At 32.9% G+C, this 27,231-nt stretch overlaps 1 protein-coding gene across 1 annotated transcript in view; it reads left to right on the top strand.

Annotated features, from left to right (window-relative positions):
* LOC148953793 (heterogeneous nuclear ribonucleoprotein U-like protein 1) overlaps window positions 1-27,231 on the top strand; it is a 54,692-nt gene that overhangs the window by 6,209 nt on the left and 21,252 nt on the right. Inside the window, exons 4-8 of the mRNA XM_089085637.1 lie at window positions 324-368; window positions 5,326-5,586; window positions 19,846-20,085; window positions 23,286-23,398; window positions 25,424-25,687. Coding sequence (XP_088941763.1) covers window positions 324-368; window positions 5,326-5,586; window positions 19,846-20,085; window positions 23,286-23,398; window positions 25,424-25,687 — 923 coding nt within the window. The remainder of the gene's footprint in view (window positions 1-323; window positions 369-5,325; window positions 5,587-19,845; window positions 20,086-23,285; window positions 23,399-25,423; window positions 25,688-27,231) is intronic.

Here is a 27,231-nt window from a genome sequence, read left to right on the forward strand (position 1 = left end):
AAAAAAAAAAAAAAAAGTTATCTTGAGAAGCACAAAATGATATGCGCTACCTAAACTACTATGTCCCACCACCTTGTGTTTGAAAGGGTTTTTAACCTTGTCAAGTGCTTATGGTGTGTTGTTTTTTTTTGGGGGGGGGGGCAGATTTGTATGTATTTTAAGGATAAAACCCTGAATTCTATAATACTTAATCCTGATTTATTTGGGAGGAAGCATGCCTAGTCCATATTCTGCACTGGTTGAAGCAATGTGGTCCTGGAGATTGCAATATCTTACGGTATTTTTTTTTATTTCCTCTAGTGATGGTTATATTTGTTTTCTAGATCCAAATATGAGTGCAAGTGAAGCCAAAGAGCCATCAGCTGATGGTAATTATGTTTTGTTTTCTCTTTGTTCATGATAGCTATTGTTACCCTGTTCAGATATTATCTCCTGCACTTAGAAAATATCTATTTTTACCCTGTGCAGATATGATCACCTGCACTTAGAAAATATATATTCCCAAAGGAGCTATGTATAGGCCATTGTTGAAAAAAGAAAATACATTAGCCTAAGTGCCCCCCCTCCCCCTTTTTTTTCTTGAAATAGACCACTTACTCAGAACATTTCTTTTGAACTACTGAAATTATTGACTAGTTACAAATATTGTTGGAGCTGTTGGTCAGATGCTTTTGTATACTTATGCATTGGAGGCATTTATTCCGTAAAAAAAACTAATAAAAACCATGACAATAAAAACTCAGAACATTTCTTTTGAACTACTGAAATTATTGACTAGTTACAAATATTGTTGGAGCTGTTGGTCAGATGCATTTGTATACTTATGCATTAGAGGCATTTATTCCGTAAAAAAAAAAATAATAAAAACCATGACAAATTCCATAAGAGACTTGCATTAAAGGTATCTGACACTTGTTGACTGAATCAATTTTTTTTTTCTTGCTTTTGTTCTTTCTAGAAATGTAATAAAAGGGAAAAATTTGACACTTAAATAATCACAGAGAATACAATTTGACAGATTCATAGTGTGTTTTGTTAAAACATTAGGGATATTTTTTAAGAAAATGAAATAGCTAAAATCATATTGTCTTCCTCTCACCATAGAAATGTGTGTGTGAGCACATTTCTTATCTTTGTAATGAACACCTTACAGAGGTTAAAACTTGAGAGATTTTAATGGACTTGCAGGTAATTACAGTGTAGAAGCATGGTCACTAGTGATAGAAGAGTAGGCTGCTTTTAGAAAGCCTATTACAAGAATAACTTTAATTATTCCTTAAACAAAATTAAGATGGATGCCAAAAGAGGCCTGTACCAGAGGTATCTGACACTTCTGCAGGGATTTGGGTTTCACACCTTAGCTGACTACATCAAACATATATGGTTTTACCCTTTTTTTTTCGTGCTATTGTTTTTTCTAGAAACATGAAAATTTTGACTCTTAACCCTTTCCGACGAAGTGGTTCCAACGTGAAACCACCTTTTTATATTTTTTTTACCATGATCCGTATGTGGTAAAAATATTAAACCACTGGTCTAGCATATGCCTAGCAATGCTATCTGACGGGAAAAATTTTATGGGAAGCCCAATTGACACCTAGTAAGGGGATATCTAGTATTTCGATTGGACCACATGCTGTTTTTTAAAAAAAAAGTATAACAGTTTAGAATACTTGGTAATAGTAGTATCTTCAATATTTTTTTTCTGTCAATTTGTTCTTTGTGTACTAGAGTACAAGTTAGTAGCATCACAGTTTCAGATATGAAGCATGATAAGGAGATATTGGACATGAGAGGCTGGTCATCCCCAATGACCACCTTGCAGCATATGCTAAAAAGTTCTTTTTTTTTTGCATGGTTTGAGCTTGAGACCACTTCAGCAGCTCAACAAAAAAAATGAAACTTGAGCAATTTCCACAAAACTGAGTCTAGCATCTAAAATCTTAAATAAATTTGTTCATTTTTATTTTTAATTATAAATTCTTGATCTGATTGACCACATCGTATTTCAAACAAACTTCTAAGCTACTCAGAAAGGTGTTTCGTTCACCCCAATTACTCGAGATGAAAGGAAAGTTTTTTTTTTTTTAGCAATAAGTATGCTTATGGGTGTCAGACAGTACCATCTTATCGAGATTTCTGGTCAAGTCACGATGAAATCAGAGATAATTACATCTCTGGACTGATGAATATAGGCCGTTTCAGCTGGTTTCTTGCTCATGTTCATCTCAATAACAATTTGATCTTACCTCAGAAAGGAAGTGACAACTATGACAAACTCTACAAGATCAGGCCTCTGATTGAAGAACTATGCTCAAGCTTTTGAAAGATTTAAAAGCCTACCAAAGAGCAGGCCGTCGACGAAAGCATGCTCAAATTCAAAGGACGCATTGCTTTCAAACAGTATATGCCTATGAAGCTCATAAAACGAGGCTACAAGATCTGGGTCAGAGCAGAAACGCACGGTTTCGTTTGTGATTTTTAGGTCTACACCAGGAAGTTATCTGACACTAGAAAGTTTGGACTTAGAAAAGAAGTAGTTATTGATCTTACCACGGGATTGCAAGGCAAAAAATATCAAATTTATTGTGACAATTTCTTCAGTTCAGTAAACCTCATGGAAAAAGGGAAGAAGAACAAGCTCTACTGCTGTGGTGCAGTTCGAGCAAACCGTAAAGGTCTTCCCAAACTCAAAGCCGAAAAAGAGCTGAAACGAGGTGATTCGGACTACGCTGTGAGTTCAGATGGAATCTTTTGTGTATACTGGAAGGACAAATGATGTGTACAACTTCTTTTGACGATTCATAAGGAAAGAGAAGTGAAACGGATCGGTAGGAAGGAGAAAGATGGATCTATTACCCTAGTTACATGCCCAAAGTGGTCATTGAGTACTACAAGTTTATGGGATGTGTCAACAAAACTGATATATTGAAGTCTCAATGGGATTGACAGAAAAGACAGAGAGTGGTGGCACCGCCTACTGTGGCACTTCGTAGACATTACAACGATCAATGCCTTTGTCTTGTTCAAGTTGTCCATTATACCAGGTGCTAACAAGATGACGCTAAAAGAATTTAGATTTCACATTGTCACTGGTTTGGTTGGAAGTTATTTGTGTGAGGGTGAGAGTGGTTAGCCATCCAGAAAATTGGAAGTTTTTCCCAAATTCAAGCCTTGCATTCTTCCATAAAAGAGATAGGATCAATCAAAACACTTACCTGTTCAAGCTACTTCAAGAAGATGTGCTCAATGCAGTACAAAGATTAAGCCCCATCGCACAAAATAGCAATGTTCAGTTTGTAAAGTTCTATTGTGCATGAATTACACAAAGAACTGCTTTAGTTCTTTTCACTAGAAGTGAGGTTTTTTCTGCACATGTTTCAAAGTGGTCTCTACCAGACACCACCTTATATTTCATTTCATAGTTGGAATAAAAATTTTTTAGTTCAATATTTGTCGGTTTCTAAGCCCAGGGACACAGGAAACGTAAAAAAAAGCGAAATTTTCTGACGATTTCATAATTCGTGCCGGAAAGGGTTAAACGATCATGAGAATATAAGTTAACAGCTTCGTAGTATATTTTATTAAAAATTTAAGTGATATTTAAAAAAAAGTGAAATAGCTAAAAGCACATTGTTTTCCTCTGACTATAGAAATGTATGTGTGAGGACATTTGTAGACTAGTAAAGAGTGTAAATGAAGTAAATGAAGACTAGTAAAGAGTGAGCCAAGAAAAAGTAAAAGTATTAAAATGCCACAGGTATTTTAATGGACATGGATTTGCGCAACTAATTATAGTGCAGAAGCATGGTCACTAATGATAGAAAAGTTTACTGTTTTTAGAAAGCAGCTTTCAAGGATAATTTTAGGTATAAATGTTAGTGGTTGATTTTGAAAGTTTTCTTTTGTGAAAGAAATCATTTCAATCTTGCTCTGTTTTGTATTTGGTGTAACAGCTGATTAAGTCACACAAACATAGTGTTGGAATTCACAAAGTCCGTATTCCTTTAGAAAGTTCAATTTGATAGCTTATGAGGGATAAGAGAGGTCTTAAGGTGCGTTTACAGTGGGAATTTCAGTTCAATACGTATTTGCTTTAAATTTAATACGAATTAACTGCAGACCTGGAACAACTTGTTAACTAATGACTATTAAAATATTAGTAATTTCAGTGAGTTAAACATGAAAAATATGAGTGTTAATGTCTTGATACATAATAATCCTTATAAGAATTGGTCATTTACAATTTGCTGACAATTGTGCAAAGTTACTCAACTGCAGACGCTAGTTATATGACTAGTTAGTGACTAATAAAATATTAGTAATTTCAGTGAGTTAAACATGAAAAATATGAGTGTTAATGTCTTGATACATAATAATCCTTATAAGTTAGGTCATTTGCAATTTGATGACAATTGTGAAAAAGTTACTCAACTGCAGACGCTAATTAACTGTTGAATAAAATTTAATGCGAAGCTAATTTTCTATTGCTCCAGCAGTTAAGTTGCTCACCTGGAACAAAATATTTAATGTTGTTAAATATTATAAACTTTTTCGTTGAAGCTGGAACATACTCCTAGATTAGGCTACAATAAAATTGTAATTAAAAGCCCAAAATTTAAATGGATCTTGTATGGGGTGGCTGAAGCTGAAGCCGTAAACAAGGTAATGACAAAGAGTGTTTGTATTTTGACTAGTCGCTAAAACCTTTTGATAGCTTTTGTTTGTTATTTTGTGTAATGATCCACCACAGTCGCAATAATGTAGGAAGAAGTGTCTGAGGTATCTTTATCTCGTTTTCGGGTCTCATTATGGGCATAAAGGACTTCTTCAACTTCTAGATTAAAGCAGTGGTTGTGCTCATGTAGCTCTACCGATTTCCAAGGAGGAATCATCTTAGAACTATTATTGTATCGTGTGACAGCAGCTTATGTGACTAAGTGACGCTAAAGCATTGCATATAATAAATACGTAACCTAACCTAGGTACCTCGCCCCCCCCCCCATCCACTAAACCCTTAAAAAACAACAGTTTAAATATCGTATACGCAATGAAAACCGCGCTATGCATTCCATTACTTTCTAGAGGTGTCTTGAATTAACCCGTCAATTATGGGTTTTTCGTGACTGGTTTCCTTGTAACTGAACATATAATGCCCAAGTACCAAAATGCTTAATAAATATTTTGGGAGGTAGTGAAAGCAGAAACTTGAAATGAAGTGGGGGTCTAGAAAGAGTCAGCCTGTGTCTCGGCGTCAAATAGCTAAATACTTTTAGGAGCTTGTAGCTATAGGTGTTCATGGTTTCATTCGATTTTCTATTTTAGACAGCACAACTGCCGTTTATGGTGGCAAAGATGAGACAATGGCTGAACTGGACGAAACTGTCAAACAGGAGCCTGAAACAACTGAGGCAAAAGAAGAGAAATCAGTGGAAGGTGAAGCCCCAGTCAAAGAAGAAAAAGCTGATGCTAAAACTGCTAATGAAAGAGGAGTTAAGAGAAAGTTGGAAGATCAACCAATTGTTTTCCAAGAGACTCCATTGGAAGAGCCAGAAATAGACAGCGATGCTGTTGCTCTTGATTGGTGTAAGTCTTTTATCATCTCATTGTTCTGACTAAATCTCATTGTTTTTACCAAATCATCTCATTGTTTTGACCAAACCAAGTCATCTCATTGTTTTGACCAAATCAAAAAGGACGTATCCCGCATTTTAATATTTTTATTGTGAGGGAACAAACTAGGTTTTGTGATATTGGTTTTGTTGAAGGACTGAAATTAAGGAAAACATATAAGAATCTCAGCTTTTAGTTGGATGGTGTAGCTTCATTTTATGCGTGTAAATTATGGTGTATAGTGTATAAATATTTAGGCTGTATAAAATGGGAATATCTAAAATGATGAAGCTAATATTCATTACAAATTTAAAGCCAGTGGCTATATACACAACAACACAAACACAAATGTTTGTTAAAACACAAACAACTTATTCACATAGTAGCCATATTCACACAACACACAGCCATATTCGCACATCACAAACAGCATACACAAATGAACATAACGATCAATAGCACTCAACGATTTTTATATCACTGTCTTTTACGCCTGTATAACTTCTATAAAACTTACTACTGTGATAGTAAGATGTCTAGAAGTAGTCTCCAAAATACCTGGTAGCAGTGGTATGTCCCCTCGAAAAAATGATTTTCTTGGATTTGCCAAGCTTTGGCAATTAATCAGAAATATTGAATAGTTAAACACTGAATAAAACGTTACTATAAATATTGACTAATTGAATAATGAATATATTGAATAGGAATTTTCACTTTTAAAAAAATCTGGTGACTTCCCGTTCTTTTATTGGTTTAAAATTTCATACAGAAGAATCAACCAGATGGAATTCAAGTTTTCATTGTTCCAATTGGCTTTAAGTTTTATGCAGGAACTCTAGGACCAATCATGTTCCTTAATGTCATACAAATGACATTAGTGAACTTCGCAAATCTGCAAACGAATGGGTCGAAAGCTGCAGCAGCGAAAATCGTTGAGAAAGCGAAATCTTCCAAGCCCGATCTCAAAATTACTGTTCGAGAACCCCTGTACATAGCTGTGCTTCGAAATGTCCCTGTGAATATAAACTGTGAAGGACTAAAAAATCTAATCCCGAATAGTACAAAGACTGAACAGTGCGGAAAATCCCGTTCTTTCAAAGTGTATTTTGACACTTTCAGTGAGCTCCAACAATTTCTGAGTGTTTCGGTGATTATCGGCTACGAGCGTCTGCCTGCTGATCCGTTTAAGTTCTTGCCAAGACGATGCTATAACTGTCACAAAATCGGTCATTTCGCTTCCCAGTGTATGGCTGAACTTTTATGCTCTAGATATGCCTCAAGTGAACATCGTTCTACACGAGATGAACCATGCAGACAGCCGTCATTTTGCGTTGAATGTAAAATCGGTAGTCACACGTGTTACAGTGTAAAATGTCCCTCAAACAGTAATCCACAAAAGAAATGACATCTGAAGCTTCTGCAGTTAAATGTTGATCGCGGAACATTAATGGCTCGTTCGCGAATAAAATTCCGATCTTAGATGTTGTTTTTGAGCAAAATTAAGTTGTCTGTTTACAAGAACATTTCGTCACAAGCCGCAGTAAAAGTATTCTTAGTTTTAATAGTTCAGTATTGGTTTATTCTGTTTTAGCGTAGCAGCTAAGTGTAACAGGACGACCCTCCGGCCGTGTTGCCATTATCGGTCTTTTGACCATAAGATCTAGCGCATTTAAAGTTAGTTATAGTCTTCCGGCTATCCATGTTGAGGGCTGTGTTTTCATTAATGTATATTTGCCTACAAATTACCATGATGAGCGTTCGGAGCGTGCTTTTACTTATTCTAGTGATAAACTCGGCCAGTGTATTATCCGTATTAGATCCTTAAACCTTCAATGCATATTAGTTGGTGTCTTCAATTGCAATTTGAATGAACCGCTCTTATCTAGGTCTTTACGTTCTAAGTTGTTGCTTGGTATTTTTGGAGACCAGTTTGACCTCAAGTGCAAAGATTTAAATTTTATACATGTACACACCTCAATGTCCACATCAGATCTTGATCACGTCGTTGCGTCCTCAAATCTCAGGATTTTGCCAGTCAAGGTTGTGCTTGATTTTCAGCTGTCTGATCACTTACCAATACAGTTCTCAGCCGAGATTCCTTGCCACAGCTCAGATACACAAACGCAAACAACTTCGAAAACACCTCCTAGGTTTCGCCGTGATTGGCGTAAAATTAACCCTGTTTTATTTCAAGAAGAAGCCGCCAGAGTCCTTAGTAAGATCCGTGTCCCTTTCCATCTTCTCTCTGGATTAACTGCTCTTTCAAGGAAGGAAACACAACTATCAGTTGACTTTTATTGCGCAGAAATTGGCCATGCCCTTCGCTGTGCTGAAAAAGCTGCCGTCCCTCTAAGTAGACCCCGTCATCATACCCTTCCTGGCTGGTCTGAAAATCCAGTTAGTGGATACCCATTCTAAGTCTAAATTTTGGCTTCAACTTTGGGTTTCTTGTGGACGACCCCGTTCGGGGGTAGTCAATTCAATCCGCCTGCTCACAAAAAGAAAATTCGCAAAGGAGCTAAAAGCTCACAGACAAAAGATGATTGATATCGAATCTACACGGGCCAAATTAATCCTTCACTCCTTTGGCGTTTTCTGTCCTCTAAAAGCGATGAGTCTTCATCCGCATCTGTTGACCCTGATTCTGAATAGTACGCATTTTATGAGTCAGAATTTTCGCCTCCTGACCCATCCCTCAACGAAAGATACGAAGCTGAGTTGGATGACTTCTTAGATAGTTGTCCTCGGAGTGATTATCTTGTAACGGAGGGAGCTGTATGCAAGGCCATCTCTCACCTAAAACCTAAACAATCTTTTGGGATTGACAGGATCAGTGCACTCCATCTAAAAAGTGGTGGGCCCGCTCTCATTAGTCATGTAACCCTCCTGATGCAGATTATCCTCATTCAGGGTATTGTCCTAACCACTTTCTCAATTGGAGATCTTAACGCCAGTTCCTAAAAAAGGAAATGTTACCATGCAATGCTCCTCTTTCCGTCCAATCACGGTTGCTACCTCTCTCTGCAAGTTATTTGAACTTTTATTCGTAGATGAGTTTGAAAAACTGTGTTGCAGTCCACCAAGATAATTCGGTTTCCAACGCGGCATTGGTTGTGTGGAAGCGCTCCATGTCGTTGCATATGCACTCCTGGATGCACACAAATCAGGAGAAAGTCTAGCGATCAGGGGCTTAGACCTGCAGAGAGCGTTTGATTCATTGATTCATGCGCTTATGTTGCTAAACTCAGCTAAAAGAGGAGTGAACTCAAATATCATCCGGGCTTTCCGTGATCTTTATTCTTGCCTTTGTGTGCGACTCAAGCTCCCTCCCGATAAAGGCCTTCCGCCAGCCCCACGGTCAGCTTTGATACCAGTCCGTAGAGGTGCAGTCAAACTGCTCCTTCAGGGAGCAGTTTTATCCCCCAATTTCTTCAACAACTACATTATTGAACCTCAAGACAGCTGTCCTTCATCATGCATTCTCAGTTCCATTGACATCTCCCTAGTATGCTATGCTGATGACACGCTGAATCTCAGTCGGACGCTTAACCGCCGTTCAGAAATATTCTCATGTCTGCAGTCCAACGACAAGAAAGTCAGTCTGAGATTTAACTCCCAAAATTCGGAAGTCTTGCTTTATAATTGGAAGAATGACCCTCCTACTAATATCACACTAGGTGATTGCTCAGTAAAACCAGTTGATAAAATAGTATATCTTGGGCTGCCAATAGGTTCCTCATTACAGCATACCCGCTCCCTCCTGATCTCACTTCTTGAACGGCGAGTTTCCAGCTCCTATGCTTTGATCGTTAAATCCACTCTGAGATTTAACCGTCCACTACTGGCAAGTATTTACAACGCTACCGCTCTGCCACATATATTATATGTGACCCCTTTCTGGAATTTATTGGCAAACCGTGAAAAGTCTAAAATCCGCTCCATTTTTCCGTTTTGCAAAGTACCTACTAAAATTGCCACCTTAGACAAAAAATAGTTTTCGGATTTGGCGCTACAACCTAGCGGACCCAAATCTAGCTGTTGAGACACTTATTAGCCGGCAAAAAACAAAACCAGCAATTCCAAAGCACGAGTGGGCAAGTTTGCTTGTTTAATTTTCCCTCTTGTTTCTTTTTTTTTTTCAAAAGTTGTTGTCTTTGTTGCTATTTTCGAAGAAGTTGTTGTTTCTGTTGTAATCTTTGAGTATGTTATCTTTCTGTTTCCACTTTTCGTACTATTTTGTATACTATTTAAGAAGTTGTTGCTTTTGTTGTTATTATTATTTTTTTTTTCTTTAGCATATTATCGTTTTGTTTCCTCTTTTTGCATTTTTGTATACTCTGTCATTGCACATTTATTGTATACGACGGGTTTTCAACATATATTATTATATTATTATATGCGAGGCTATTTGACTTTCTCTGCTGCAACAAACTTAGGAAATGTGTGATTGGCGTACGCGAATACGTCACTGACATAAACCAACCAAATAAAAGCACATTTTTACAATGGAACTATTAGAATGTAATTTCTCTTTTTGTATCATTTTATCAAGATGATGAATGTAGTCATTGGTTATTTTTGCTACTTTTGTTTAAAAAGTAGCAGTTTTCGTGCGATTATGTAGTTTTTTTTTTTTTTTTTTTTTTTTTTTTTTTTTTTTTTTTTTTTTTTTAGTCAGGACTAGACCCAAGATGGATCCAGGGGAAAATACATTTTTTTTAGGTGTCCTTTGTACTTGAAGGATGCAATTTTGTTAGACATCCAATACAATGACAAAAATATTGATGTCGACAGTTCGAGTTTCTAACTGCTTCTTAAACCGATTATACAGGATTGGACTTAAACGTAAAAACGTCTAAAACATCTTAGGAACCAAATAACACGGGATAAAGCAGATTAAAACAACCTACAGAACTTGCTTTGTTTTAAGGCGCCTCCCCTCCCTCAAGAATTTTGAAAACGCATTTTTTGGTATTCTTATTGAGAAAGGACCAAAAAAGAGTTGTTTGTTCACAAAAATCTTCTTTTGTTTTGTTTTTTTTTGTTCTTAGATGATTGTAATGTAAACAGTAGGTTTTTTCGTTTTCATAAAGTGTTTAGCCTAAACAACTTTACTTCTGGCGGTTGATGTACTTGTTTGATTAATGTAAATAAAATCCATTAATTAGTAAAATAATTAATGGCACTTGTCTGTTCAACAAAACGCTCAAGGATTACGCAGTCTAAGATCTGACACAAACCGGTTTGCCACTCGGGAAGCGGCTATGATTTGCTTTTTTTTTTTTTAGTGAGAAACCTATGATGTTGGAATAAATTATATTATCGTCATGTTTTGGTATATTTCAATAGGATTAACCTAACTTCACCTCTTGGGTGTGTTTCGTTTAACAGACAAGTACCTAATTCTTTTATTTAATGATTTTTATTAATATACCAGAACCTCTGTATTAAAAAGATCACCCTCTTCCATGCTTGATTTATTTATTGATTGTTGTTAATATACCAGAACCTCTGTATTAAAAAGATCAACCTCTTCCATGCTTGATTTATTTAATGATTATTGTTAATATACCAGAACCTCTGTATTAAAAAGATCACCCTCTTCCATGCTTGATTTATTTAATGATTATTGTTAATATACCAGAACCTCGGTATTAAGAATATCACCCTCTTCCATGCTTGATTTATTTAATGATTATTGTTAATATACCAGAACCTCGGTATTAAAAAGATCACCCTATTCCAACGCTTGATTTATTTAAAGATTATTTTTAATATACCAGAACCTCTGTATTAAGAAGATCACCCTCTTCCATGCTTGATTTATTTAATGATTATTGTTAATATACCAGAACCTCTGTATTAAGAAGATCACCCTCTTCCATGCTTTATTTATTTAATTATTATATATAATGATAGATTGATTTATTTAATGATTATTGTTAATATACCAGAACCTCTGTATTAAAAAGATCCCTCTTCCATGCTTGATTTATTTAATGATTATTGTTAATATACCAGAACCTCGGTATTAAAAATATCACCCTCGTCCAACGCTTGATTTATTTAATGATTATTGTTAATATACCAGAACATCTGTATTAAGAAGATCACCCTCTTCCATGCTTGATTTATTTAATGATTATTGTTAATATACCAGAACCTCTGTATTAAAAAGATCACCCTCTTCCATGCTTGATTTATTTAAAGATTATTGTTAATATACCAGAAACTCGGTATTAAGAAGATCACCCTCTTCCATGCTTGATTTTTTTAATGATTATTGTTAATATACCAGAACCTCTGTATTAAAAAGATCACCCTCTTCCATGCTTGATTTATTTAATGATTATTGTTAATATACCAGAACCTCGGTATTAAAAAGATCAAACTCTTCCCACGCTTGATTTATTTAAAGATTATTGTTAATATACCAGAACCTCTTTAATAAGAAGATCACCCTCGTCCCTGCTTGATTTATTTAATGATTATTGTTAATATACCAGAACCTCTTTATTAATAATATCACACTCTTCCCTTCTTTATTTATTTAATGTTTATATATAATGATAGATAGAATTATTTATTGATTATTGTTAATATACCATAACATCTGTATTAAGAAGATCACACTCTTCCAGGCTTGATTTATTTAATGATTATTGTTAATATAACAGAACCTCGGTATTAATAATATCACACTCTTCCCACTCTTGATTTATGTAAAGATTATTGTTAATATACCAGAACATCTGTATTAAGAAGATCACTCTCTTCCATGCTTGATTTTTTTAATGATTATTGTTAATATACCAGAACCTCGGTATTAAAAAGATCACCCTCTTCCCACGCTTGATTTATTTAAAGATTATTGTTAATATACCAGAACCTCTGTAATAAGAAGATCACCCTCTTCCATGCTTGATTTATTTAATGATTATTGTTAATATACCAGAACCTCTGTATTAAGAAGATCACCCTCTTCCATGCTTGATTTATTTAATGATTATATATAATGATTGATTGATTTTTTTAAAGATTATTGTTAATATACCAGAAAATCTGTATTAAGAAGATCACTCTTCCATGCTTGATTTATTTAATGATTATTGTTAATATACCAGAACCTCGGTATTAAAAAGATAACACTCTTCACTCGATTGATTTTTTTAAAGATTATTTTTAATATACCAGAAACTCTGTATTAAGAAGATCACTCTTCCATGCTTGATTTATTTAATGATTATTGTTAATATACCAGAACCTCTGTATTAAAAAGATCACTCTTCCAGGCTTGATTTATTTAATGATTATTGTTAATATACCAGAACCTCGGTATTAAAAAGATCACCCTCTTCCCACGCTTGATTTATTTAAAGATTATTGTTAATATACCAGAACCTCTGTATTAAGAAGATCACTCTTCCATGCTTGATTTATTTAATGATTATTGTTAATATACCAGAAACTCGTTATTAAAAAGATAAACCTCTTACCACGCTTGATTTATGTAAAGATTATTGTTAAAATACCAGAACCGCTGTATTAAGAAGATCACCCTCTTCAAGGCTTGATTTTTTTAATGATTATAGTTAATATACCAGAAACTATGTATTAAGAAGATCACACTCTAACATGCTTGATTTATTTAATGATTATATATAATGATTGATTGATTTATTTAATGATTATTGTTAATATACCAGAACCTCTGTATTAAGAAGATCACTCTTCCATGCTTGATTTATTTAATGATTATTGTTAATATACCAGAACCTCTGTATTAAAAAGATCACCCTCTTCCATGCTTGATTTATTTAATGATTATTGTTAATATACCAGAACCTCTGTATTAATAAGATCACTCTTCCATGCTTGATTTATTTAATGATTATTGTTAATATAACAGAACCTCGGTATTAAAAAGATCACCCTCTTCCCACGCTTGATTTATTTAATGATTATTGTTAATATACCAGAACCTCTGTATTAAAAAGATCACTCTTCCATGCTTGATTTATTTAATGATTATTGTTAATATACCAGAACCTCTGTATTAAAAAGATCACCCTCTTCCCACGCTTGATTTATTTAATGATTATTGTTAATATACCAGAACCTCTGTATTAAGAAGATCACCCTCTTCCATGCTTGATTTATTTAATGATTATTGTTAATATACCAGAATCTGTGTATTAAGAAGATCACTCTTCCATGCTTGATTTATTTAATGATTATTGTTAATATACCAGAACCTCTGTATTAAAAAGATCACCCTCTTCCAAGCTTGATTTATTTAATGATTATTGTTAATATAACAGAACCTCTTTATTAAAAAGATCACTCTTCCATGCTTGATTTATTTAATGATTATTGTTAAGATACCAGAACCTCTGTATTAAAAAGATCACACTATTCACACGCTTGATTTATTTAAAGATTATTGTTAATATACCAGAACATCTGTAATAAGAAGATCACCCTCTACCATGCTTGATTTATTTAATTATTATTGTTAATATACCAGAACCTCTGTATTAATAAGATCACCCTCTTCCATGCTTGATTTATTTAATGATTATATATATTGATTGATTGATTTATTTAATGATTATTGTTAATATACCAGAACCTCTGTATTAAAAAGATCACTCTTCCATGCTTGATTTATTTAATGATTATTGTTAATATACCAGAAACTCGGTATTAAAAAGATCACCCTCTTCCCACGCTTGATTTATGTAATGATTATTGTGAATATACCAGAACCTCTGTATTAAGAAGATCACTCTCTTCCATGCTTGATTTTTTTAATGATTATTGTTAATATACCAGAACCTCTGTATTAAAAAGATCACCCTCTTCCATGCTTGATTTATTTAATGATTATTGTTAATATACCAGAACCTCGGTATTAAAAAGATCACCCTCTTCCCACGCTTGATTTATTTAAAGATTATTGTTAATATACCAGAACCTCTGTATTAAGAAGATCACCCTCTTCCATGCTTGATTTATTTAATGATTATTGTTAATATACCAGAACCTCTGTATTAAGAAGATCACCCTCTTCCATGCTTGATTTATTTAATGATTATATATAATGATTGATTGATTTATTTAATGATTATTGTTAATATACCAGAACCTATGTATTAAAAAGATCACCCTCTTCCATGCTTGATTTATTTAATGATTATTGTTAATATACCAGAACCTCGGTATTAAAAACATCACCCTCTTCCCACGCTTGATTTATTTAAAGATTATTGTTAATATACCATAACCTCTGTATTAAGAAGATCACCCTCTTCCATGCTTGATTTATTTACTGATTTTTGTTAATATACCATAACCTCTGTATTAAGAAGATCACCCTCTTCCATGCTTGATTTATTTAATGATTATTGTTAATATACCAGAACCTCGGTATTAAAAAGATCACCCTCTTCCCACGCTTGATTTATTTAAAGATTATTGTTAATATACCTGAACCTCTGTATTAAGAAGATCACTCTTCCATGCTTGATTTATTTAATGATTATTGTTAATATACCAGAACCTCTGTATTAAGAAGATCACACTCTTCCATGCTTGATTTATTTAATTATTATATATAATGATTGATTGATTTATTTAATGATTATTGTTAATATACCAGAACCTCTTTATTAAGAAGATCACTCTTCCATGCTTGATTTATTTAATGATTATTGTTAATATACCAGAACCTCGGTATTAAGAAGATCACCCTCTTCCATGCTTGATTTATTTAATTATTATTGTTAATATACCAGAACCTCGGTATTAAAAAGATCACCCTCTTCCCACGCTTGATTTATTTAAAGATTATTGTTAATATACCAGAACCTCTGTATTAAGAAGATCACTCTTCCATGCTTGATTTATTTAATGATAATTGTTAATATACCAGAACCTCTGTATTAAGAAGATCACTCTTACATGCTTGATTTATTTAATGATTATTGTTAATATACCAGAACCTCGGTATTAAAAAGATCACCCTCTTCCCACGCTTGATTTATTTAAAGATTATTGTTAATATACCAGAACCTCTGTATTAAGAAGATCACTCTTCCATGCTTGATTTATTTAATGATTATTGTTAATATACCAGAAACTCGGTATTAAAAAGATCACCCTCTTCCCACGCTTGATTTATGTAAAGATTATTGTTAATATACCATAACCTATGTATTAAGAAGATCACCCTCTTCCAGGCTTGATTTATTTAATGATTATTGTTAATATACCAGAACCTCTGTATTAAAAAGATCACCCTCTTCCATGCTTGATTTATTTAATGATTATATATAATGATTGATTGATTTATTTAATGATTATTGTTAATATACCAGAACCTCTGTATTAAAAAGATCACTCTTCCATGCTTGATTTATTTAATGATTATTGTTAATATACCAGAACCTCTGTATTAAAAAGATCACCCTATACCCACGCTTGATTTATTTAAAGATTATAGTTAATATAACAGAACATCTGTATTAATAAGATCACCCTCTTCCCTGATTGATTTATTTAATGATTATTGATAATATACCAGAACCTCTGTATTAAAAAAATCACTCTACCATGCTTGATTTATTTAATGATTATTGTTAATATACCAGAACCTCTGTATTAAAAAGATCACTCTTCCATGCTTGATTTATTTAATGATTATTGTTAATATACCAGAACCTCTGTATTAAAAAGATCACTCTTCCATGATTGATTTATTTAATGATTATTGTTAATATACCAGAACCTCTGTATTAAGAAGATCACTCTTCCATGCTTGATTTATTTAATGATTATTGTTAATATACCAGAACCTCTGTATTAATAAGATCACCCTCTTACATGCTTGATTTATTTAATGATTATATATAATGATTGATTGATTTATTTAAAGATTATTGTTAATATACCAGAACCTCTGTATTAAAAAGATCACTCTTCCATGCTTGATTTATTTAATGATTATTGTTAATATACCAGAAACTCGGTATTAAAAAGATCACCCTCTTCCCACGCTTGATTTATTTAAAGATTATTGTTAATATACCAGAACCTCTGTATTAAGAAGATCACTCTTCCATGCTTGATTTATTTAATGATTATTGTTAATATACCAGAACCTCTGTATTAAGAAGATCACCCTCTTCCATGCTTGATTTATTTAATGATTATATATAATGATTGATTGATTTATTTAATGATTATTGTTAATATACCAGAACCTCTGTATTAAAAAGATCACTCTTCCATGCTTGATTTATTTAATGATTATATATAATGATTTATTGATTTATTTAATGATTATTGTTAATACACCAGAACCTCTGCATTAAAATGATCACCCTCTTCCCATGCTTGATAAACAAATTCTCTCATTTAACATCTCTTATTTCTAATCAATATGGCCTGTTCTTGTTTGCCAGTTATTTATATACTGCGTATGATCCTTTGTATGATGACCTCTTTGACTGAATAATCTTCTTCTTCTACGTATCTAGGCTGACGTTCTTCAACTGTTTCATCACTGCAGAACCCTTAATTAAATCACAAGGAATCCCTTAATACTGCAGATCATATCTCCTGAAAAACTTGTCAAAGCAACATATTAAAAGTCTCCATATAAAAGAAACAACCTTCCATTGAAAAACTTATTGGTAAACCACTGTCATATTAAACTCTCCAAATAAAAATACTAAATTCTCCAAACTAAACATACTAAACTCTGAACACATTAAGCTCTTTAAATAAAAGAAACAACCTTCCAATGAAAAAGTTTTTGGTAAACCATTATCATACTAAACTCTCCAAATAAAAAATACTAAATTCTTCAAACTAAACATACTAAACTACAAACATATTAAGCTCTCTAAATAAAAGAAACAACCTTCCATTGAAAAAGTTATTGGTAAACCATTGTCATACTAAAATCTCCAAATAAAAAATACTAAACTGTCCAAACTCTAAACATATTAAGCTCTCTAAATAAAAGAAACAACCTTCCATTGAAAAAGTTACTGGTAATCCATTGTCATACTAAACTCTCCAAATAAAAAATACTAAATTCTCCAAACTAAACATACTAAACTCCAAACTCTAAACATATTAAGCTCTCTAAATAAAAGAAACAACCTTCCATTGAAAAGTTACTGGTAAACCATTGTCATACTAAACTCTCCAAAAGAAACAGTCTGCCATTGAAAAAGTTATTGGTAAACTAGTTTCTTTGTTTAATATGGCCTGTTTGAGTTTGTTATTTATTTTTATACTTTGTATTTTATTTTATATTTTTTTAATTTGTACTTTTTTTGTACTTTGTACTTACATTTTTTATTGTTTGATTTGGCTTTTGTTTGGCCTTTGAAACTTATTTAAATGTATTCATATGTGTTGACTGACGCTTTGAACGGTTTTATTCCTAAAGAAAACCTTTGAATTAAATAAGTTTCAAGAAACCCCGAAAATTATGTGAAACTACATTTCTTTAAAAATTGGGGTTCTCCATCAAATTTACTAGCCAATACGAAAAAAAAATGCACAATGTGCTCATTTACAATGCCTTATCACTGAGTTTTTAAAAAAAATCTAAACTTATAAGAAAATATAAACACAAATAATTGATTTCGCATATCCTTAATGCATTAATTTAAAAATACCGCAGAAAAATACCGGCAGATATTGATATCAATAATTTTGAAAAATGCGAAACTGACTATAAATGGGATAATTAAAACCTTCAACTTATAATTTTATCAGTGTTTCAAATATAAGCAGTAATACGATTTATTCTTAATTAATTCGAAATGTATTGAATACGTAGTAATAATCCTTCAAGTCCCTTAAGCCGGTAAAGAAGGGGAGGAGATACGATTCAATTAAGCTCTAGATCAAACCAGAAAAAAAAATTATGAAGACTAAAAAAAATAATAAAAGAGAAAAAGTTAGATGAAATCAATAAATTGAATAGACTATAAATATTAAAAATGCATATACTATTTAAGCAATAAGATTAAAACAGATAGATAGAGAAGATTTCGGCAGTTTATAAGAATTTATTCTGATCGCTCTGCAATAACTAGACTGGCAATCAATGGCCAAAAACCAATTAAAAGAAGAGATGCTTATCAATTAGAAGCTACATATGTAAAAAAAAAACTATAATTATGTCTGTTTCAATGAGTTTATCTTGAGTTGCTATGGTGGAATTTTATTTTAATTTTTTATGTATATACGCATGCTTGTGTCTGCATAAAGCTATTGTAGTATTGTAAAACATTCTGTTTTAATAAACCTTTTTATTAATAAAATACAATTTTGATTGTTTAGTTTTTAGATTATTTTTATTTCTTCTAATGCATAATTCATTCGAATTCATTAATTTATTGATTTCCCTCAAAATTGAGGAGCATACAAAATACATAAATAAAATTGAAAACATTATTCAGCAAATGAAACAAAGCAGCTATTTACAATAGACATAAAAATATAAGTTGATAAAATATGTACATAAAATAAAAATTTTAAACATATTTCAATTCTGGAAAAAAGGGCATATTTTCTTAATCTTAATCTAGAAATTATCTTAATCTTAGTTAATTCCAACCTCTCTAATTGTAAGTCTCGGGACTAATTCAGTGTTATCAAATCAAATTGGAAAACTAAATGGAAACTTAGAATATTTAAAATAGTCAATGCGAATATAAAAATCTCGGATTTTTAAAGATCTCGAAAAAGAAGGGAAGGATAGTGAATATGCGGGAGGGCAACCGCATTAAAAAGAGAACCTAAAATATTATGACTATAGATACGACGTAGCCGTATTATTGAACTAAACGTTTTTCTAATTTTTTCTTGAATATATATTGGGCGCGCTAGACTTGAAATGCTTCGTCTGTGAGGCAGGGTTTCAGTCCTGTGTTATTTGGTTTGGAACGGCGGTCAGCGGTGTGACTTTGTAAGCTCAGTCGACCCTGCTCTAAATGGGTCCCTGGAGGAATCTGGGGTAAAAACACGGGAAATGTCGGATGATTTGCCCCCCAGCCACGACTTGCTCTCAGGGTCGAAGGAAGCGCTACGCACACCATCGGTGAGCATGCGACCAAGACACACCAGATGAAACAATAAGGCATAGTAAGGTAAGGTAACATTTGATTTATCTAAAATGAAATTTTAATTATAATTTTAATTTTCTAGATAATAGTGACCTGCATTTGGTTATTGACAAGGAAAATATGAACAAAGCTTCTCCAATTTCTACTAGTGGTTTTGGCTACATGTGGGCTGGTGCACGGTGTACTTACGGTGTTGCCAAAGGGAAGATTGTATTCCAAGTGAAGATTACCAAAGAAAATGATGTTAAGCATTTGGGTGCTGAAGTGAATCCCCATGTTGTTCGTGTGGGATTTTCAGCTACGGATTCTACTATGCAGCTAGGTAAGAATATATTAACTAGGTAAATAATTTGTATATTTTCTGTATAATACGTATTTTTATCTATATGTATAATATATTAAGTATTACATGTTTAGGATATGTATATTTTGGCTTTTTATTTTAGAAATAAAGGTGTCGAACAAGGTTAATGTATACCCCAACAATCTAGAATTTTTAAAAAGACTGAGAATGAACTGAAGTATAGCTATAGCTATGGAATTGTATTTTGAAGGGATTTGGCGCCTATCTCGTATATATTTCATATGGTACCCTTTCTCGTGCTTTAGAATTTTTTTCGTTTTGTTTGGCCGAACCATCTACAATTAATTTGGCGGTCTTGCCGAAACTTGTAGAGTTTGGATAAGAGCTCAAAATGATTGAGAGAAAAATAAAAACCAACACCTGCTTTCCATGAAATCTTATAAATCGTTTAGTTTTAATGAAGCTTACATCGTCAGAAAGTGTGAAGTCTGATTGATTGAATAGATAACAGTTTTCTTTTCGAAGGTCAGGAAAGGGTGGTCCCTAAATATGTTTTGGCATACCTGCTATCAAAACGCTAAAATCAGCTCAAAGGAATCATCATTTGAATAATTTGACCGCTTTGGGAGTTCCCTGTGTCACCCACTTTGGTTGATAAGCTTACTCAGTCAAACCACAAATTCGATTATAGCCAGTCCCCTGGGAGTATTCGCTAATGGGCCCTTCGTCTGTTTGACGGACAGCTGACCCAGAAGCTCGCAAGACGATTTTTAAGATACCGTATCACCTTACGGAAGGGGAGAAAATTTAGATTTACCTGGCTGTATGAGTTTGGCTTGGCTAAAAATAATAAAATTAAATGGCCTATTATTAAGACTGCATTTCGAGAAAAAAAGATACACCATTTTCGCTCTCAAAAGTTAAGATTTAGTTTAAAGTGTGGAGCGAATCAATCAGTTTTTTTTGTGCCATGGGCCAATTAGGTATGGTTATTCTACCTAATTTTGTTATACTTAATATTGTTAAAAATTGGTTATAATAATTAGGTATATTTGTGCAGATTTTCTTTCGTTTTTTTTTTCAAAATATGGAGTTTTAAAGGCCGCATCACATTTTCGACTGTGTTGAGCCATGAGAAAATTAACGATAACTTAGTTGAATGTTACACCACTTTTCCTCTGTAAAAAAATTCGAACATTAACAGTGTTGGTTCCCAAACACAGCTACACCGTCAAAAGAAAGCTACATTTTCTGAACGTGTTTGGTGCTGAATATTTTTAGCTTTTTTTTTGATTTTTCACCCTTTAATTTGCACTTGTTACTAGCATTAACTGCATAACTATATTTGAAAGGTCTTTTTTGTAAAAAAAAATTGAAGTGTCTGTTTTTCCTTAAATTTTTTTAAACATATAGATATCTGTAAATTTCTGCTTAACCAATTCAGAGGATCGGATTTCGTTGTCCTTTGTACTTCAAACTCAGATTTGTTGACATGTATGTTTGACGATGTTTAAAAGTAAATCAAAAATAAAAATAGTCGTGCTTTGATGAGTGAATAACGTGTCTATTGCCACTTGAGCATTTTTATAAGCTTATTTATTTAGCATTTCGTATTTGTGGTAGTTGATCTCATGTCATAAAAAAATTTCCGAAGACTATTAGTCAAGACTTTATTAGCTTATATATTTATTGTTTCGAATTTGCGATAGTTGACCGTCCTAGCCGAGTGGTTAGCGCACTGAATTTAAACTCTTGAAAACAGGGGTTCGAGTCCTGGTGTCGTCGCTGATTGGGTTTTTAACGGGGGTTAATGGTGGTTCTCTGTAAGGTCAGCCAGATTTGGCCCAGATCTAAATGGGTACCTGGAGAAATCTAGAGGGAAAACACGGGAATCCTCGGATGATTTGTCCCCAACTACGCATTGCAGCCCTAGCCGAAGGCAGTTAATTTGGAGAGAAGAGGCCCATATCGTAAAGAAAAGGCCCAAAGACTATAGACTCTACTTCATGATCATAATCGACATATTTTAAATACAGATTATTATTATAGGTAACAACATTGAATAAAAGTAATTGTGCTTTGATGACTGAATAAACTGTCCACTGCCAATTTAGCATTTTTATATTTGTTTATTTTTATTAGCTTATTGATTTAGCATTTTTATATTTACAGTAGTAGATCTTTTTATATAATAAAAATATAATAAATAAAAGATAGATTCTGACTTTTCAAATTTATCAACTACCTTTAGTAAATTTGGATAAAGATAATCCTGCTTCGTCTAGTGAATAACGGGTTTATCATCAATTGAATTCCCATGTTATACTTAGTTTGTATTTGTGGTAATTGATTTAATAAAAGAAATGCTGCATGTGCAAGTATACCTCCACTTGTAGTCATACAATGTTTACCCCTCCCCCCTAATGCAGTCAAATTTTGAAAACACTTTTCATTTTGCGCTTTTTGTTAGTTTTGAAGAAATTATATTACAATTCACTGTTCGTCCAGGAATTTTCCTTGAAAAATGAAGGAAATTTCAGTTTTGACTTACAAAAGCAAGTCAAAACTGACTTAGTTTTGTCACATGTTTTCTACAGTTTTCAAACTTAGGCCCCACTAGAACCAAGTTCTTATACACATTTCGCTGGGGGGGGTCTGGAGGGGTAGATGCCTCACGTTCCCCATAGCAAATTTATGCCCATAAAAGAGACGAAATTACACTATGGTTCTTAATATATAGTTGTGTTATTTATTAACTCATTTTAGTTGAAGAGCTTTTGTCTCATGGTTATTGTAGCACTGCCAAAAATTCAGTAGAGCTAAAGTTTACGTGGAAGTCATTAATTAATTAAATAAGCTATCAATTAAAACTAAAAATTATTAGAAAGAATTGATTGACTCCTTCCAGAGAAAAAGTACTCGGGAAAATACTAGCTCAAATGTCAAGAATCATACTTAATCTCAGTCATTTGACTAGGTTGGCCAATTTACGCAATTAGCTTGCTAGTTAGGCTGAATTTTCTTTCTATATTTTTACCCAATTAAGTTAATCTAATTAATTTTATCTACCAAACAAATTTTTTCGAAGCAAAGGGGTGTATTCTTGGTTAAAATATGAGTTTTCTCTGTAGCCAAAAGAGAAGGTTCTATTTATAACTTGAATAAATTATAATTCTTCTGATTGTACTAATTACACTATTTTTATTTACTTATTTTAGGTGAAGAGCCATTGTCTTATGGTTATGGCGGAACAGGCAAAAAGTCAGTAGACCTGAAATTTAGTAACTACGGAACCACCTTTGGACTTAATGATGTCTTAACAGCTTACTTGGTGAGATGGTTTATTATATTTCCTTCACGTTCTTTCTTAAAGTGTGGGCAGTCTGAAAGGGCCTTTAAGAATGCTGGTTGTCCTGTCGAAAGGGGGTCTTTTTCCCCTTAAAGGAAGAGTGCAAAGTGCAAAACAATAGATTGGAAATTTGCGATATTTTCTTTTTCTTTTTTTTTGTAAGGGGCTGTGTTATAGTATTCCAAAAGCTTATCATTATTTCCAATGTTATAAATTTGTACTGTAAATTTCGAAAAGGGAACAGTAGGACTTAAATAACAACGATTTTATCGAACAAACAACAATAGATATGATAATGAGGAATTAATTTAAGACATTGAAATTTTTTTATATCCAATTGAATATTTCTGCTCCATTTCCAAGGGCCGTCCCCAGCAAAGCGCAGACAAAAATAAAACAAGACTGGCTATAAAATGCGTGATCATTAAAACTAAAATTAAAGATCGAAACGGTCCTAGAATCATAACTTCAAGGAAGATGCTTCAGTCCAACCAGGACTGAAGAAAAAAACACGAAACAAGGCAATTCATTGAGGTGAATACCAATCAAGAGCCGATTTTTAATGCTTTTATCGTTTTTCCGGCAGCTAGCCTAAAAGGTCTGTTTGATACAGAATCATTGGTATTAGCTATTTATCATTCGGGTGAATTCAGTGAGAAGGCGTTGAAATTTTCATTCACGACAGAACAAATTTTTGGTTGTTTCATATCAGAAACAGTGTTCTAGCCCTATCATAGGCAGGGCAATAGCGCTGTCAAATTAAAGAGGAAAGTGAACACAGTGAATTTTTTTTCTGACTAAGGTACTTAGTACAGAAAGAGTTGTCGTAAAACTTTGGAAGGAGCTCATTCGATTGGAAATTGAAAGTTCTAGTAACCTTTTTAAGAGTCAAATTTGTTAAATTGTTTTTAATTAAATTTGCATATAATGTTTTGAGTGAATACTTTCACCAATATCTAATTAAAGAAGTATTGTTATTTAACCTAAGTTAAACTTCTATTGCCCACCGAAAAACTTACCCAAAATCTTTACTAATGAGGGAGGTGATTTAAAAAAGTATCGCTCGGCTAGAGTATTCAAAAATATGGCTGCTTAGAGCAGAATCTTAAGAACTGGGAGCACTGTTAGAATTTGAAACCTCGGTTATATCATCCTCGTGTTGTTGCCGTCGTTTTTCTAAATTATAGTGGGCTCTACTAACATAATAACTGCCGCAGTCACATGTTATTTAATACGTCCCTCCGACAAGTAACTGCGGTCTTATCTGTAACAGAGTTTAGAAAATTCGTGACTTTTAAATTATTCATAAGATCTACTTACATATTATCTTGTGTGCAATAATAATTGCCACAGTTACTTGGTATTTCTTACACCGTCGTTTAAGGCATTTTTGCTTGAAAATAATAAAACATTACATTTCTTTGCTGCTACTAAATCGCTTTGAAAGCAAATTTTAAAAAAAGCTCAAAGCACAGCTGGTGGGAGGACAGGTATAAAAAAAGAAAAAAAAATTATATACTCCAAATTGTTTTGTTCGCCCCGCCTCCTAGAACAAACTCCAAGTCGCCTTGACCTTGACAGTGAAAAAACGAATATCCTGTTAACAAACCCAAAGAATTTGGGTTCAACATTGGAAGCCATTATCCGCAGAAATAAAAACTAGACTACACAGCTGAAACAGCTTTTTTTCGTTTATAAAAGCTTCCGGATGTACAGCCGAAACATTCAGTTTATTTTTTCTTTTGTTTTTTTATTAGTTTGTATAGTTTTTCACTGTCTTAGTTCAATGTTTACCCCTTATTATACATTTTATTGCATTATAATTACAAAAACTTAACAGAAAGTGTTAGGTAGCACGTCGGTAAGAGTACCAGCGAAAACCTAATATTGTGTTAGGATGTATATTACCTCATGTTTTTGTTTCTTTCTTTTCTTTTTTTTCTTTGGTTAATTATTGCTGGATATAATTTTCTTTAGTAAAATTAACGATTTAGTTTTCTTTTCAAGGATATCGGTGAAGAAGGTGCCAAGATATCTTATGCAAAAAACGACAAGGACCTCGGAGAAGCCTTTGCAATCACTTCTGAGGAACTTGGTAACAGAGCCCTCTTTCCCCACGTTCTTACTAAGAACTGCGACTTTGAATGCAACTTTGGTCAGATGGAGACACCTTGGTTTCCCATTCAAGAAGGTTATACATTTATTGGGAAAATTCCTGTAGAAGAGAGGGTGCAAGGACCTCAACCACCTCCTACTCGCAAAGAATGTGAGGTGAGCCATTGGTTTTGAATATCTTCTTTATGTAGATTGGAACTTCAAACCAAAATCCAAAATTTGTTCATTTTTTTTAACAAGAATTTGTTAAATTGGAAATTCGATATGAAAATATTGGCACTTGCATAAATGACATAACATAAATTTTACCTATATTCAAACTTTTCAAAAACAGCCATTGTACGGAAATTCTCATGTATTCTATAGATAGTTGTTTTTATTTTAAATAGAGAATGCACTAGTGAAGTTTTTCGACGGCCGAAGGCAGGTATGTATGCGAAAGGGGACCCAATAATAATTTTTTTTTTTTTTTAAGTTTAAATAAGAAATTCGGGAAAATTTTGGATTTTAGGGGACCCATGCCACACCCTCCCTTAGTGCACCTCTGACCGTAGGTCCAAGCGATATGAGGCCCAACTAAGAGAATGGAAGATCCGAGTGAGGAGAAAAAGCAAAGTTTCAAATTTTGCAGTTTTCTGAAAAATTTGACCCTCGCAATATATATATATATATATATATATATATATATATATATATATATATATATATATATATATATATATATATATATATATATATATATATATATATATATATATATATATATATATATATATATATATATATATTATATATATATATATATATAGATGTATTGGGAAGGTATCAAATTTCCCTGTCATCCCCTATATGTGTCTAATCACTAGTTTACACTAAGAGAAAGCGCTTAAAATAAGATTATTTTAATTTGCTCTTCATTGAATTGTTAATAGTTGAATTAAGTGAATGACCTGAATTAGTTAGATATGTTTCTTTAGAAACCCTATGCAGCCAAATAAAAACAATTGCCTACCAATTTCCTATCATAAAACTGACTTCAGTGCTTCCAAACATTAAACTACTAAAAAAAACACAGATGCTACAGGAAATATAGGTTTTCTTTTCCAGTTTCAGCTGAACATCCATGTGTGACAATAGAAATGCTAAGCTCCTAGTTTGTAATATACTATTTACCTGGCATTGCTGAATAAAAATCCAGCATTATATAACAAAAAAACTAGCAGACATTAAATTTAAAATATTCAGTTTCCTTAACCGATTCCGTTTTTTTATCTCTTTTTAATCAACTAGTGATCCCCGAGACAAGCTCCTGTGTACGTGGATGGGCATGATAGTCTAGCAAATCAAAATCCTCTAATTTATGTCAATTTACTCCGCTCTTTGATGTAGTGTAATGCAAATTAGTAAATAATTTCTTAGATCACACTGCTTTTCCATTTACAAGAAAGAGTTTAAGAGAGAAAAGGTTTTATTTATTTGTTTCGTCTTTTGTTCTTTCTTCTTTTTTGTTTCTGTTGTTCTTTAAATGATAAACTGAGTTTGTTTGTTTTTTCGTTAATAAAGGCTCCTGGATTTGGAGTTGAAATATTTGGATTTTTTTTTTATTTTTTTGTTATTAATTAATATTTTGTTGTTGCTTTTTTTTTAGTACGCCTGTCACTGCTTTATTAAATTGAACCCGTTTTTCTCTTTCTCTTAAA

The sequence above is a fragment of the Artemia sp. Qi Xiang Cuo genome, chromosome 3 (assembly GCF_049724085.1).
Source record: "Artemia sp. Qi Xiang Cuo chromosome 3, ASM4972408v1, whole genome shotgun sequence".
NCBI classification, from domain to species: Eukaryota; Metazoa; Arthropoda; class Branchiopoda; order Anostraca; family Artemiidae; genus Artemia; species Artemia sp. Qi Xiang Cuo.